The 17228-nt window shown below is 36.1% G+C and overlaps 1 protein-coding gene across 50 annotated transcripts in view; it reads left to right on the top strand.

Moving 5' to 3' along the window:
* Positions 1–17228, top strand: part of LOC145293800 (putative NADPH-dependent quinone oxidoreductase VAT1L) — a 324545-nt gene that overhangs the window by 244847 nt on the left and 62470 nt on the right. For 22 of the 50 annotated variants that reach the window (XM_080140797.1, XM_080140727.1, XM_080140650.1 and 19 more), the window contains exon 10: positions 9624–9653. The exons of the other annotated variants lie outside the window; for them this stretch is intronic. In XM_080140797.1, the coding sequence (XP_079996923.1) occupies positions 9624–9653 (30 nt within the window). The remainder of the gene's footprint in view (positions 1–9623; positions 9654–17228) is intronic. 50 annotated transcript variants of the gene reach the window in all.

The raw sequence follows: 17228 nt of genomic DNA, 5'->3' as shown, positions 1-17228 counted from the left end.
TCTTATTTTGGAATTTATATATCCCTTTCTTCCCCTGTCTATCTCATTCTTTCTTTTTTCCTTTCTTTTCTTATTTCTTTTGCTTTCTATTCTTCCCTCCTTTCCTTGTTTATCACATTCTTTCTTTCGTCCTCCCTTTTTGCTTTCAGTGTTTCCTTCTTTCTTTACTTTATTAATTTTTTTAATTTCATGGAAAACCTTTCCAAGTAATAGTGATGCCTTAAGGAACCCCTACATAAAAAAAAAATATTTTACAATCTTTATTTATTTCTTCATCAGAATGCAAGCAATATTTTTCTTTGTATGATCAATTTAAATTAAAAAAAAAAAGAGAGAAATGTTTTTCACAAATTTATTGACGATTTTGAAAAAACAAATCTCAATATTAGTTTTTTGACAACTATTTCAAATACATAATAACTGGATCCTTTCCCCAATTTATTCACAGTTCAAAAATAATTTAAATAATTTCATAACGAGGTAATAGCAATTAAAATAATGCAAACAAGATTATATTGGACCAGAATGAAATGTACTTCTTCGATGTGATACTAGCCTATTTATCAGTATCTCTTGAAGAAACTCTTGGCAGTCTCTTAAAGAACCCTGGTTGGGAAAACCTGGCCTAGATCCTCACTTCAGTATAAACTCTTTGTGAAAGCATGCTTACAGTTCCGGAGAAGTGGGGGGGGGGGGGATTCATAGTTTGTCTAGATGAAAAGGCGTCCTTTTTTAGTGTCTACATCACTGATGGTGTCTCACACAAAAAGAAAAGGAAAAAAAACTTCCACTGTAAAATAGGAGTCAAAGAATTGCTGAGATTAAAGCAACGATAAGTATTAGTAGAAATTACTAGAATTCTACCGTAACAAAGGTGATACAATGATCCATAAATGGATGTCGAATTTCTCCATCTTTTTCATTTTCTTCTATGACTCATTCATTTCCTTCAACCTTCTTCAGTTCTCATCTCAACCTTTCTCCATGGTAATCTTTTCAAAGACTGGCTTTTTGGTATTATTAAAAAGCTCCGCTTTCTTTATAGGATCTTCAATTTATCTAGCAGTAGTTTCCTGTAACAGATGGTGTTTTTCTTATTGATTTTCTGTATATCAGTTTTTCGCACTAATACATTTTAGGTTTGGAGGACCTTTTCTTTTTCTTTTTTTTTTTTTTTTTTTTTTTTTAAATTTTTTAAGAATTCCAAGGGGAGACAATTTAAAAAGTTCTTAAAGTTTTGTGTAACTTATTTGTAAAATGCTAAACAAACACACTATATTAAAAATAACACAAAATAAAACATTATCCAGACATTTATTGAATTAAAATAACTTTTTTTTAGTTTTTATAAAATAATTAGAATTTCCAAATAAATAATAGGCGTTTTTTGTATTTATATGAAAATGCACGGTTTTACAAAACGAATCTATTAGAAAATGTATGACTTTTTTTTCAAACGAACTTTTTAATAAATAGTTTCTCTAAGAAAAGAAACTTCTGAAATTAATAAAAGTGGCCATTATACGAAAGGGCATGACTTTTTAAAGGGACTTAATTAATTAAATTAAACTTTCGAAATTAAATCAAAATAGTCATTAAGTTATAAACTTCTTGAATTGTCTCCTCTTGTTCCGAGTGGAAGTCTTTAAAAATGAAAACAAAAAAAATTGTTCTCCAAACCCAAAATGCACAAGTATCTATCTATTTCTATATTAATAAAAGTGTGAGACTACTTCTCGTCTGTATGTGTATGCTTGTGTAACCTTTTACAATAACAAAATACATTTTTTATTCACATGTGGGGGAGTTTATACAGGGTCTTTTTATTTTCTTCATCGTCGCTGTTTCTCTTTACCGCGTTTCATGAGTGATTGTCAATCGTCTTGTCTGTTTAACTAAGATGAATACTAAAACTATTTTCATGAAGAAAGACACAAGGAAGACATTCGCTGAGTTTTCTTCAAGGTTTTGTTTGAAGAGAATGGATTTAGGAGAGAGTGACTAATGTTATCGTAGCTAGTTATTTACTTCTGAAACCTCATGAAATGAGTGACGCACGGACACAGACATCTATAACATTTACTGACATTATCACGCTTTTACATCATTGGTGGTGACTTGTTCGCACAGCTTCCAGAGAGAGATTGATCTGAAAATCTTAGTTTACTATCAGCTCGAAAGACGTGACGTCATTCATCATTGTTTAACTCCTGTTTTTTCTATCGTTTGACCTGTTTCAACTTTACATCATCCATCTTTCATTCAGCATTGGAATGATTCTATTTTATAGACTTAATTGAAATGAGTGACATACATCGACAGATTGAGGTAACATTCCACTTAGATTATTTCTACATTATTGGTCATGTCTCATTCGCATGGCTTCTGCGGCGAATGATTTGAAAATCTATTCTTTCTCTCAGCTCGATAAACGTGATGTCATTGGTCATTGCTCGACTGTTGACCTCTGCTTCCACTTTACGTCACCCGTCTCTGGGAACGATTCTGTTTGGAGATTAAGGTTATCATGACCTTCACTAAATGTAACTGTTTTCAACATTTACATTGGCTAGCTTAATTGAAATTGACGCACGATCCCTTATTTGTAACACCTTGTTTCTCGGCTTTGCGTGACTTATGCATTACTGCTTTTTTTTTCAATTATTTATTGAAAACAAAATTGCAATAACATAAAGTACTAAAACGAACATTTCGAAAATTATTTTTAAAAAAACTAAATTAATTTGAAAATTTAGAAAATCGAATGTTATATAATTTTTTATTACATGATTAAAATTATTTGGGTGAGGGCTGAAATTTTTGTTATAAAAACAACTTATTCATAAAAACAAGCACAGCTACTTAGCGTTGCTTGGGGTCATATGAAATTAAATAGGAGTGAAATGTGTGTAAATATACAATTTTAAGTATCCGTGACCAAGGATGACCAACGATACTCATTAACCCCACACTTTTGATTGGACTTGTACTTAATTTGTTTAATTTGTGATTTTTATTTTTATTTTTATATTACTGACTGAGGAAATTGGTTAAGCCCAATAAGTCCTAAGCCAACTGGAAGAGGAAGTGCGATTGGTGGGTTTGTACTGCAATGCCAAGAAAACAGAGATACAAGCCTTCAATCACGTTGGCCCAATTGCAGTGAAAGCACTTGATGGGACTCTGCTCAAGATTTTACCTATTTACTATGCCTCCCCACGGGACAGAGTTAGACACCAGGGTCGTTTTTTAACGTGGAGAAAAGGTACAAAAATAAAAATTGTCTCAGTCGTGAAGGATTTCTCCTCCACCGAAAGAGAACAAGAAATAGAAGTGCAGCATCTGAAGAACAGATGGTATTTATTTGCTCCCCCACCGAGCAAATTAGGCACAAGGCCAATTTTTAATGTGAGGAGTGAAGGGAGGGGGAAGGGAAAAACGGGACCAGCTCCCGAGAGGTGGGAAATAGGAGCTGGTTAAAGGTCAGACATGTGGGGTTGCCCCCACATCTGGTCTTTGCTTGCAGTATCTGCCGGAACAGATGGTATTTATTTGCTCCCCCACTGAGCAAATTAGGCACAAGGCCGATTTTTAATGTGAGGAGTGAAGGGGGAAATGGGGACCAACTCCCCGGGGAGTAGGGGAGTTGGATAATGACAATTGGTATGAAGGGTTGCCCCTACATTGACCAAGGTCTTATATGTGAGGTTGCCCACACATATGGTCTTTGCTTGCAGTATCTGCCGGAACAGATGGTGTTTATTTGCTCCCCCACTGAGCAAATTAGGCACAAGGCCGTTTTTAATGTGAGGTAAAAACCAGCTCCCCTAAAAGTAGGCAAAAAGGGGGGCACTCTGGTTACCAAAAATAATAATTGTCCCAGTATAGAGGGTTTCCCCTCCATTGACTGGTACAAATTATCTTAAGTGCAGCATCTGCCGGAACAGATGGTATTTATTTGCTCCCCCACTGAGCAAATTAGGCACAAGGCCGTTTTTAATGTGAGGTAAAAACCAGCTCCCCTAAAAGTAGGCAAAAAGGGGGCACTCTGGTTACCAAAAATAATAATTGTCCCAGTATAGAGGGTTTCCCCTCCATTGACTGGTACAAATTATCTTAAGTGCAGTATCTGCCGGAACAGATGGTATTTATTTGCTCCCCCACCGAGCAAATTAGGCACAAGGCCAATTTTTAATGTGAGGAGTGAAGGGAGGGGGAAGGGAAAAAGGGGACCAGCTCCCGAGAGGTGGGAAATGGGAGCTGGTTAAAGGTCAAGAAAACTTCAAGTACCTTGGAGCATGGTCAGAGAGCACTGAAAAAGATTTTGAAGTAAGAAAAGCACTGGCATGGAGTGCATGTCACAAATTGAGGAAGATATGGTCATCCACTCTCTTGAAAGTAAGATAATTTGTTGCCACAATAGAAACAGTCCTCTATAGTGCTGAGGTATGGACTCTTACAAATGCGCTGAAGAAGAAACTGGATGGCTGTTACACACAGATGCTCAGGATGGCCCTCAATACATCATGGAGAAGCTACTCAACAAACCAACTGCTTTATGGTGACCTACCACCAGTATCACTGAAAGTACATCAGAAAAGAATGAGTAGCATTCCAGCGATCTAATAATTTTATGTAACCTTGGCCTTAAACAACTTATTTATAGAAAATGATTCATTGGTTTATTTTTCTGTTCGTTTTGTTGTTGGTGGTATTAAGCTGAGGCTCGACCTCTCATAGAGAGAGAAATGTACATGTCCGATATCGTTGATGGGTGGTGCAAAGACTAAATTGATGTGCATTGTGTGGTTGACACGAATGGCGAAATTGATTTCAATCATGTAATACAAAATTATATAACATTATTCCATTTTTTTTCTAAATTTTCAAATTAAACTGTTTTAAATAATGTTTTTACAGATGTGACCAAGTTTCCCTAAAGCTAATTTAATTATGAAATTAAATCCACCAGAATACATTTGGTTTTCATCGTAAACAAGTCAATTATTTTAGCCTTTTGTTAATTGTTGAAAAAGGAAAGGGAATAAATAATAGGTTACCCCATGACTCTTCAGAATTTGAAAGGAATTTGGAAGCATTTAAACTGTCGGATAGAAGCTCATTTCTGGCTTTAAAATTCTTAGCAAATTTTCATATATTAAAAAAGGTTGAAAGTTCCGGAAGCCATTTGTATCCATTTATTCATTCATGACTGAAATTTGGTGGAAAAGTCAGCCATAGACAGAATTTTATTTGTACCAAATATGATTGAAGTGTAAGTGTATTAATGTGAGCTATATTTAGTTTAATTTATTCTTATACAAAAAAAAAAAAGGTACACAGTTCGTCCACAGGAATGATGTGGATCATCTGATTATCCAAGGAATGATGGATGACACAACTTTTGTTTAAAGTGAAACTGGTTTTGCACAGATCCAACTTCACTCTTTTCATCTCAATCAGCGAGATTCAGCAGCAAGACAGGGTCGAAATAGTTGGAGGCCAGGTGGGATGCAAAAATTGCCAGAAGTGACTACATCCTCTTACATACAGCGCCTTGGTCACCCATTTAGTAATGGCCAGACTCAGCATTACTTAACTTCGATAAAAGGAGTAAAATGGAGGTTGAAGGTCTGAGGAAATTTATAAAAAAAATCACTTAATAGTTCACAAATTTCTTTTGAAAGGTTTTTACTTCTTTAAGGAGTATAATATATACACAGCCTCTCATTTAAAAATTTAAATATATCAGATTAGCATTGAATTTGATCCATAGTCATTAGACACTAATTAAGCAAAATTCCTTGAATTTCAATTTCTTCTTAAAACCCTTTAACCTTTAAATTTTTGTAATGATGGTGTGGAGAGACCAAGGGATAAACGTCCAGGACTAGCATGCGCCTGCTGCAAGGAAACATTGGCTGCACATGGAGCTGTCTGATTTCGAGATGACGGTCGTGAATATGCAAAATAGGTGCTTCTGAATAAAAGGAGTGCAATTTTAGCTCGAGGAAGAAATCAAACAGCTAACGTTGTTTATGACATATGTCATTGGTAATATTATTGCGTTTGGGACTACCACTTAGTTGAATTAAGACTAGTACAGCTTGTGCTGCTATTAAGAACGAACGTCTTACCTTTTGTTGGTGAAAAGATGACAGAAGAAAATGAACCAACACCAGTGAAAAGTGAATATACTGAAAGCTGGCATTCTGTGTGTTCTTTCAATTCTAAATAATTTACGTAACTAAAATTAATCAAATATATGTTTCAGTTTCAGTTTCTAGAAACAAAATGAATTTTGATAAAAATTGGAATAAGGATTCTAGGCATAAGGTTTAGTCGCATTAGATTTGGAGTTTGGTAAAAAAGACATAAAAGTGGTTTAAAAGTGTCCTGTTCCGGAAATTAATTTTACCTTTCCTGGAACGAGTATTCTTCAAGTATCTATATAAGTTACTGGAGTTTGGCGAAGTGGAGGTTTGTTTAATCATGCAAAGAAGTTGATGTGGTTCAGTTATGGATCGAGTTAAGAAATGGCTTGTTTCGTTTAATCCTGTTAAGAGCTATTGTCTTTCAATTGTAGGTGTATCCCTTTTCTTCCTAAGATACTTATTATGGAAGCCTCTGCTCTCTCTGATGAGAAATCGACTATAACACTTCTTGGTCTTTCTTTCTCATCAAATCTTTTTTTGGAGTTCATGTATCAAATTCATTGCTTGTTTTCTGTTTCTCTTAAAATCAGTCTTCTCTATCACTTTAAACACTTTCTCACCCCCGAGGCTATTCTCTGTCTCAATACATCTACTAATCCACGTAAGGAGCACTGTTGTCAGATTTAGGCTGGTGAATCTGTGTCCCATTTGAAGCTTCTTGATAAATTGCAGAAACCTATCTGTAATTTGATTGACACTATCCTTTGTTCTTCACTGTAACCTCTCTCTCAGACGTGATGTTGCTAGTCTCAGTCTTTTCTAAAAATACTATAATGGCATATGTTCTTCAGAATAGTCTGATCTATTCCCTACTTCCTTTGTTCTAGCTCGTTTGACTCGTTGATCTAGTTGTCTCCATTAATTCCCTGTTTTAATACCTAACTACAATACAGCTTATTTCAGTAGCTTCTTGCCAAGGACTGCAAGGTTGTGGAACTCTCTTCCTGCTCTGTTTTCCTTTTCCTTACAGCCTCGGCGTTTTCAAGACTAAGTTAAATAGGCACCTCCTATTTTTTTTTTTTTTCACAGTGATCACCACTTATCAAGGCCCGGAAGCCACTCAGGGATAAGGGTTATTGCAAGTACAGTACGTTAATGTAGAGATTTGATGAAGTGTTTACTTAAGGGGGCGGTTCATTAGGAATTTGTTAACATTGGACTTGAAGACATCCAAGTTGTAGTCCGGTGGGAAGCAGGCAGACAAACAGAGTTCCACAGGCGTGCAGTTCTAAGAAAGAAGCTTTGTTCATGGAATCCGCATTTTGATTTAGGCACAGATATAGAGTGGGGGAAATTTTTCACAGTGGATTCAGCTAGACGGGTGTTTTTCGTGAAACATTGGCGAGGGGGGACCAGAGATTGGAGTTCAGACGAGCACCTGCCATGGAAATAACGATAAAACAAAGATAGGCTCGCAACATCTCTTCTGTGGGAGAGAGGTTGCAGGGTAGAGAAAAGGGCATCCCCCACTAAGCCACGAAGTCTATTTTGTACTCTGTCAAGGCAGGATAGGCTGTTTTTAGCAGCTCCTGCCCAGATATGGCAACAGTATTCAATCCTTGGACGTACTTGGCTTTTATATAGATATCTTTGACGTACTTGGCTTTTATATAGATATCTTTCTGATAATCATGTTTTTGTTAACAGCTTACATCAAATGGCTTCATGCCTTGTCTCAAGCGATTTCTATTAAAAAAAAACGGCCTAGCAACTCATTAAGAGAGAAGATACGGTTTTGATTAGATTGAGATAATTTTTCAACAATATCTTTCAATATATAAAATATGAATGCTAGGTCAGATTTTTTAATCTTCTCAGCCAGGATTTCATTTGATGTCTTGATCCACTTTTTAAACTTTGGAGTTGTGGTATCAAAACAATAGCACCTTCTTTTGTGCAACACACTATGGATAGGCTTTTGAAGTTCTTATTTTTCTTTTTTTAGTTTTTTTGCTGAAGATTAGGGGGCCAGAACCTTTTTTTATAGATAAAAGCCTGATGGCTCTGACTCTTGTTTGCCTCTGTCATGGCTAGAGTGCCACTTCCAGAGATAGAAAGGTTTAAACCATTTATTACCTCTTTCTAGCCTGATGTATAAACGAATTGAAGGACCATTTTTATCCTGGCTGCCAATCAACCATAATTTATTCTTGTTTTTGTTCATATTTTTATCAATCAAACTGTCTGGAACAGGGGGACGTGTTGGGTGGCTTAAGGAAAGAGCACATCACTTTTTTTTTAAATATTTGATTAGGGTTTACTTTAAATTGGAAGTATCCTCGGCCACGGTCTCTGTACAGAGGGGCTGAAGATACCCGAGGATGGTGTCTAGTAAATATTCAAATTCTATTATTATTATTTATTTATTTATTTATTTTTTTGCATTATTTTGTTCTACTTAGGGATGGGGAATCACACAGAATGTCAGACATCTACCCATCTCATACATTCCGTTTTAAGATTTTAAGGATTTTAATTGTCCCTTTAAGTGCAATTGCTTGTGTCTCTTTTAGACAGAGTATATTTGCCAGGTAGTTTTTGAAATTTTTTTTTCCATGAATTTGATTGCTCCTATAATTATGGCGATCTTCCTAAGATTCCAATTTCTTTTCCTGTCGTACATAAGACCTTGGTATTTCGTTATTTTTTCCCTCTCAGCTCTGTTTAAGCCAACATCATTGGGGTCACTAATTTCTAAGGTTGCTTTTTTTTCTACTTCTTGTCCCATATCACTTTGTCAGGTTTAATAGCTCTGTTTTCTAGGTATGTATTTGTATAAATTGCAGAGTCGTAATAGATGATGTATGACTTATTTCCAACTGTTGTTTCTGGTAAACATGTTCCCAGGACTTGCTGCTGCATTCGATATTCAACTTTTTACAGATGGTTCAATGGAGACATTTACACACCCCATTGTGCCGCGTCGTATAGTAGCCGTCCCCCAGCAGAACCTTACAACTGGATGTCAGGTGGCTTACACTTTCTACTTCTGTGTGGCAGAACCTGTACTTGTTATCATTGCTGAGACCCATCATCTTTTTAAAAGCATTAGTCATCAAGCCTTGATCTTAAGCAGCCATTATGATCCTCTCCTGATCATAGTGGAGCGATCCTCTTTTTAGCCAGTCTATAGAGCTTTCCTTATCTATATCGTCATGGGTGAACTGATCCAGAAAATACTTGCCACGTTATTGGTTGGTTCATTCTTCCAGTTTTGTTTTTGGTGGGGAGGAGGGTGTTGCTTCAAGAAATTTTAACTAAAATAGTAAAAGTCGTCAGTTGCTAATCGCACAGTGTTATCAATTAATTTAGATGGGCGTCTTTATTCCAGCTAATCATACGAACAGCATAAGGTTTCAATATGTGTATACCATATCAATGATGACAAATCTTGTATATTATTTATAGGACAGAGCAAAGTCTGACTCAGAACCTGAAGTGAGTATAAGCTGCACTGTCGTTGTTGTGTTGTTATTTGTTTGCGTGTAAGTGTATCAAGAAACAATATCCGTTTCATGTGGTCTTTTATATACACATCCACAAACAATCATTGACGCTATTACATCATGATCGAAATCTATCACGTGACTTTGATTCTCGAAAACTGCTCAAATTTAAAGCTGAAGAAATTGAAATTCATGGATTCTTGCTTAATTGGTGTCTGATCACTATGAATTGAAATCAATACTAAATCTAAAATATTTCCATTTACAAATGGGAGTTGTATCCATATTTTGCCCGATAAAAATCTTTGAAAATACCCCAAAGAAACTGAAATTTGGGAAATATAAATTAAAGTTTAATACCTATTGTTAAAATTTCACAAAAAATTTGGAAGTATCGGAATTTTCACAAAGGGTTTGTACCCCCCCCTTTATTTTTTTTACATCCTTTGCATAAAAATAAATCAAACTAAATATCGTTCATTTTACCCACCCTTATGTGTAGCAGAATTTATAATGATCGGTTAATTAGTTTAGGAGTAAATTATCTACATAAAAATACATAAATATATACACATATCTTACTTTATAAAAATAGATTAAAAACTTGTAAAGTCCAAATAAAACATTTTTCAGTGATTAAAAAAAAAATAAAAAAGCCAATCTAATGTTGATGTGCTTTAACAATTGTTTCTGTGTCGTTCTGTACTCCTTTTTTGTACTCCTATCTCTACTCCATTTTACACTCCTTTGTTTACTCTTTTGTGAACTCCTTTCTGCATTCCTTTCTTACTTCATTCTATACTCCTTTGTACTTCATTCTGTACTCCTTTCTGTATTCCTTTGTTATTCATTCTGCACTTCTTTTTGTTCTCCAGTCTGTACCTCTTTCTATACCTCATTCTGTACTCCTTTCTGTAGTCATTTTTGTACTCTTTTTTGCACTCCTTCATGTGCTCTGTTATTTTTTTGTATGATTTTGCTTCTGTTCTTGGTACTTATTCAGTTTATGGCACAATATCTGGCAACTTCATGCCAACAACTTCCGGCAGGTTATGTAAGCAGCAAAAAAAAACAAAAAAAAATGAACTAAAGATGCTACATGATAAATTCAAAATGCTCCTTCTCCATGTTAAGAATGGTTTTCACAGTGGATTTCACATTGAGATAGTGGGTTGAAAATCATTTTTGGTTTAAAAAATTTTTTTCTTGATTCAAGGAATTTTATGCTTTCATTGAAACTGATTGGATAATCACTTAAGCATTTTCTTGCTGCTTACATCATCTGCCAGAAAATGCCGATGCAAAGTTGCTAGAGATTGGGTTATAAACTGGATAAGTACCCTGTATCTTTTGTGTCATACCAGAACCACAATTGCCATTCATACCAGTTAAGCATACGTCCTCGATAATCAGTTCAACAGTCTGAGCCATGTTGAAACTAGGTGATCTTCTTTCTGTTGGGCTGAGAAATGGTTTGTGTAGTTCTAAGAGGTTCACAATCCCAAGCCTCACCATGTTGTGCTTTAGAAAAGAGTTTATTGCTAATTGCCTGAGGTGCCCTGATGTAATGAATATAAGTACATCTGGGTTCCTCTTCACGATTGGCTGGTTAAGCCATAAATACCGACTGGTAGAACAGCTTGAGAGAGACTTCACCGAAGACCTATATATATATATATATATATACAGTGATGATCATATTTATTGGCACGGTAAAATAAAAGTTAAATTTTGTCTAATAAATTCTAAAAAAGGGATTAAATTAAAGAAAATAACAAAGTATATTATGTATTTTTAACTGGCCTTTCCGATGCAGCAATCGGATTTTAGAAAAAATAAATAACAAAGGAACAACAAACATAATTGCAAAAAACCCTTGTTCAAAATTATTGGCACGATTTATTTAATAATCAATTGTATAGCCTTTGGCCTTGATTACCTTCCTCAGTCGCTTTTCATAGTTTACAACCAAGTTGTTGCACTCTTCAGTAGTAATTTTAGCCCACTCTTCCTGACAATAATCCTCCAATTGAATAAGATTCTTAGGCTTCCTTTGCATTACCCTCAATTTTAATGTTCTCCATAAATTTTCAATTGGATTAAGGTCTGGGCTTTGTGATGGCCACTCCAAAACATTAATATGATTGTCCTCAAGCCATTTCTTAGTCAGTTTAGCCGAATGCTTTGGGTCATTATCTTGCATGAACGACCAAGTGAGAGCTCTTTAGCAGAGTCTTTCAGGTTTTCATCCAATATTTTAACATAATCTTCCTTTTTTATGCTACCTGTGACCTTAACAAGTCGCCCTGGTCCAGAGGCAGCAAAGGATCCCCAAAACATCAAACTGCCTCCACCGTGCTTCACTGTGGGTATGGTGTTCTTAGGCAGGAAAGCTTCGCCAAATTTTCTGTAAATATAAGACACTTTATTATGGCCAAATAACTCTATTTTCGTTTCGTCAGTCCATAGAACACGTTTCCAGAATGCAACATCTTTATCAATATGACGTTTTGCAAAGGCTAGCCTTGCTTTCAGGTGCATAGGCTTCAATAAGGGAGTCTTTCTCGGACGACATGCTTTTAAACCAGCTCTCTTCAAAACTCTACCAACTGTATGTCGAGATACATTCACTCCAGAGGTGCTCTGTTCATCAACAATCTCCCCAACAGAGATCCTTGGGTTTTGTTTTACTTGTCGAACAATTTTCCGTTCATCTCTTGGGGAAAGAATCCTTTTTCTCCCTCTACCCTCTAAACTCATAACGTGGCCTTGCGATTTGAACTTGTTTATTATGGCTCTAACAGTGGATTTGGGAAGGTTTAGCTTCTTTGAAATCTTATCATAGCCCTCCCCATTGGTATGGCATGCTACAACAAGCTTCCTGACGTCTTCGCTGTGTTCCTTAGTTTTAACCATGGCGATTGAAAATTATAATTTAGTCACTTATAATAGTTTAAATAAATCGCTATCTAAAAATTATCTGAAAAAAATTATTCACTGAATTAGCGTTAAACAAGCATAATATGGCTATAAAAAAGTTCAGAAAGCACGTAAACCGGAAATTGATTGATATTATACTGATACTAAAAGAAAAACAAAGCCGTGCCAATAATTTTGAACAAGGGTTTTTTGCAATTATGTTTGTTGTTCCTTTGTTATTTATTTTTTCTAAAATCCGATTGCTGCATCGGAAAGGCCAGTTAAAAATACATAATATACTTTGTTATTTTCTTTAATTTAATCCCTTTTTTTTAGAATTTATTAGACAAAATTTAACTTTTATTTTACCGTGCCAATAAATATGATCATCACTGTATATATATATATATATATATATATATATATATATATATATATATATATATATATATATATATATTTCCTGCTCCAACCAAGAATACTCATTAAGTAAAGTGACTTACTAGATTATCATTCATTAAACACAGCTGCCAAGACCACTCAACTACTTCAAACAAATATATCCACTTTGCAGGATACACTCCTACTGAGAAATGCCAACTGATGCTGCTCTGGCATTTTTTGAAGGCAAGAGTTCATTTACCCTAAGTGCATTGAATTTTGTTCCCACCTTCCGATCTTGTGTCACATCTTTTGGCTGCAAGAGGAATTCAAATTCTAGAAAATGTTAATTTCATTGCTAAATGGTCATGTTATGACTATCAGTCTCCATGGCAACTGTTGCTAGCGTACACGTGGGATTAATTTTTCATTTCTGGTCCTTCTAAAGCAGAATTCTGACACTGGGGCCAAGATCTCACGTTGTGGGGCGGGGGGGGCATTAAACGATTCTAATTATGGTAAAAATCAACACATTATTGCAAGACTGATTCTCTACAGGCTACAACGTAGTCATTTTCAAATCACATTTATTTTAGTATATTGCAACAATATTTATTTAGTATGTTGAAACAACATTTATTTTAGTTTATTGATTAAAATTGCTTTGTGTTGTGGTAAAAAAAATTGGTCATATCTACTGATTAGAATTTTCCCTTGTTATTTTCTCAAACTAATTATGGTAAAATCAACACGTTATTTAAAGACTGATTCTCTGCAGGCTACAACCTAGTCATTTTCAAATCCAATGGGTACTCATGCAAAATAAGGACCATGCTATCGTCAGAATTTTCCAGATAGTTTATGTAAAACTCCAGTAAGTGTCAAACGAAAGTTTTCTGAGTTAAAAAAAAAAAAAAAAAATGTGAGCAAATATTGGCCAATGTCTTTCAATAAAAAATATATTTGTTATGACGAAAATAATTCAATGAAAAATTAACTGAAAAAAACGAAAACAATATTTTTTTGTTATGAAGAAAATACAATAAATAATTATTCAACAATTTTTACAATACTCTAAGAAAATTAAAATTCAAATAAAGAAAAAACTCTCAACAAAACAAGATTTTTTTATCTGATTTTTATGATATTTTGTTCAAATCACGAGAAATATTAATTTAATTTTTTTTTATAATAAGCTAGTGATAGAAAATAATTTTTTTCTTAAATGACCTTCGCTGCTGCAATATCAGTGATTTAGCATTTCAGCACATTTCCGGTGTCTGGAAAATTCTGTCCTTATTCTGCATAGTTTATAACAAAATGTTAGTACCTGTCTTATAAGTAATCATACTTCATTGAATTGATTAATTTTGTCTGACAATCCTTCCATTTCATTAATACTTAGACTTGAGTTACTCTTGTCTTTGATAAGTGGCGATCCAACAGTTTAAAAAAAAAAAAAAGAAAAGAATAATCGATACTTATTGAGGGATTATAAATCTAAAGCAGAAATGGGTAAAGAAAGTAAGATCATCATTATCATCGCCCTACTGCCTTGTGAATGCCTTAGGAAAGGCAAAAGACTAAGGGACTAAACCAGATAAAAAATAAGGTCTGGTGTTCCGATAGGCGGATTTTGAAGCTCTGCAACATTTTTTCCAGCAGCACCTGCAGCCACGCTGGCACCGATTGTACTGGCTTGCCTTTGCATTGGAGTCTGCCTGCAATGCCGAGAGGGAGACCCTGATAAATGAGCAAACCAAGGTTCTCTTATTACCTACCAGGCCTGCACCTGGTTAGCCACAGCAGACGCTGTAGTAAACCAAACTAGGTGCAGAATGCCATTGTTTCAACAGACAGAAGGTGGCCATCATCATTGTAGCAGTTCACTCCATCTTAAGATCCATCATCGAGCAGTGTCCAAGTTAGCCTTCAGATCCACATCGGAGCATGCCTTACTTAGGAGACAACCTGTGAGGATGTGTGTGATAGTTGGCACTGCAGGAATGCAGAGCATCCTGTACATAGACCCACTTCTGCAGGTTGTTCCATATTTTAGCAACCTTACTCAAACCCAGTTGTGTTACCCACTCTTTCCGAGAAAGTTCAGAGCCTGCTGGGGGGGGGGTCTTCTTTTGATGCTGGAAGAGCCTCGTTGTCTTTGATTCATTCCACCAACACAGGACGCTGTTTGTCTGAGGCCTGTGACAGTGACAAAGCTCTTGAGAGATGCAGCACCTCATGGCATCCAAATAAGTGATGGTGAGAGTCATTGCTCTGCTTGTCACACTCTGCCTTCGCTATCGCCTCTCAACGGATGTGTGGCGGAGCGATTCCAGACATCCTGTAGACAGATGGCAGTTTGGTCGATTTTAGATTGCCAGTAATCATCATGCATGTCTTGTTGAGCTCAATGTCAACTTTTGCAGCAAAAGCAGGACGAACCCATGCCACAGCGCAATATTCTGCAGTCGAGTAGAACAGCACTAAAGCTGACAGGCGTAGCATCTGTACCTCAGCTCCCCAAGAACTGTTAGCCAGAGTTGAGAGCAGGTTTTTAGGCGTCGATAGATTCTTGCGGAGCTTCTTGGTGGGTTCTGCATGACTGTCCTGCTGAGTGTCACACCGAGATAATTTGGGTATGCGATATTTTCCAAGACTTTAACTCTTCAGGTGATGCTGTGCATCCTTTGGGCTAGGTGGTTTTTAAGATGGAATGAACACACCTTAGTTTTACGTGGGTTCTGGTTAAGATGTCACTTGTCATAGTATGATGGCAACTACATGAGCGCTTGTATCAACCGGCCTTTGATGACTTTGAAGTCATTTGATCGGGTTGCAAGGCACGTGTGATCTGCATAGATGAACCTGCGGACGTTACAGAATTTTGGCATTTCATTTGGGTACTCTTGCATAATTTGACTCGGATTCTTGGGAATTCCTGTCAAGCATGGATCGGGTGAGACTCGCAATCATCGGTTTCAGCTGAGCGTTGTAACAAACGCAGACTAATTTTAAAACAAACAAACCAGAAAAAGAAATACAAATGCAAATAATTAAAAATAACAAAAACCTACCTTTTAAAAGACTGAAGATAATTTTATTTTATTTATTTATTTTTTTGTGCAAAACTTTTATCAATGAAATGATAAATAAATGAAAAATAAAAAGTCGATTTAGCGTTTCAACATTTGAACAACGCTCGGCTGAAACCGATGATTGCCAGTCTCGTCCAATCCATGTTTGATGGGAATTCTCGAGAATCCGGGTCAAATTATGCAAGAGTACCATTTGTATATATATTGAACAGTATGGGAGCCACAACTGAACATTGTGGGAGTCCGTTCTTCTGCGCCCACCACCTGCTATTTTTCCTCTCCATCTCTATGTAAAATACAATTTTTTAGAAGGGATTCGATGATATGGACTATGATTTCTTTTTTTTTTTTTTTTTTTAACCATTTCCTTAACTTTCAACAAAAGCACACAATGGTTAACTGTGTTGTCGGCTACCATAAGGTCTATAAAAACTGTACTAGTAACCATTCTAGCTTGAAACCCATCCTCTATGTATTGAGAAGTTGCCAAGGTCGCTGGAAAGATGGTGGGATCCTTCTACCGCTCCAGAAGATATCTCACTACTGATGCAATTCTCTATCTATATAAAAGCCAAGTACGTCCAAGGATGGAATACTGTTGCCATATCTGGGCAGGAGCTGCCAAAAACAGCCTATCATGCCTTGACAGAGTACAAAATAGACTTCGTGGCTTAGTGGGTGATGCCCTTTTCTCTACCCTGCAACCCCTCTCTCACAGAAAAGACGTTGCGAGCCTATCCTTGTTTTATCGTTATTTTCATGGCAGGTGCTCGTCTGAACTCCAATCCCTGGTCTCCCCTCGCCAATCTTTCACGAAAAACACCCGTCTAGCTGAATCCACTGTGAAAAATTTCCCCCACTCTGTATCTGTGCCTAAATCAAAACGTGGATTCCATGAACAAAGCTTCTTTCTTAGAACTGCACGCCTGTGGAACTCTGTTCCGTCTGCCTGCTTCCCTCCGGACTACAACGTGGATGTCTTCAAGTCTAATGTTAACAAATTCCTAATGAACCGCCCCCTTAAGTAAACACTTCATCAAATCTCCACACTAACGTAATGTACTTGCAATAACCCTTATCCCTGAGTGGCTTCCGAGCCTTGATAAGTGGTGATCACTGTGTAAAAAAAAAAAAAAAAAAAAAGTTCAATAATGGCCCACATATCTCGG

Source organism: Euprymna scolopes, chromosome 2 (genome assembly GCF_053919585.1).
Source record: "Euprymna scolopes isolate OS-2025 chromosome 2, ASM5391958v1, whole genome shotgun sequence".
NCBI lineage: Eukaryota > Metazoa > Mollusca > Cephalopoda > Sepiida > Sepiolidae > Euprymna > Euprymna scolopes.
This window is presented reverse-complemented; position numbering and strand designations above follow the sequence as displayed.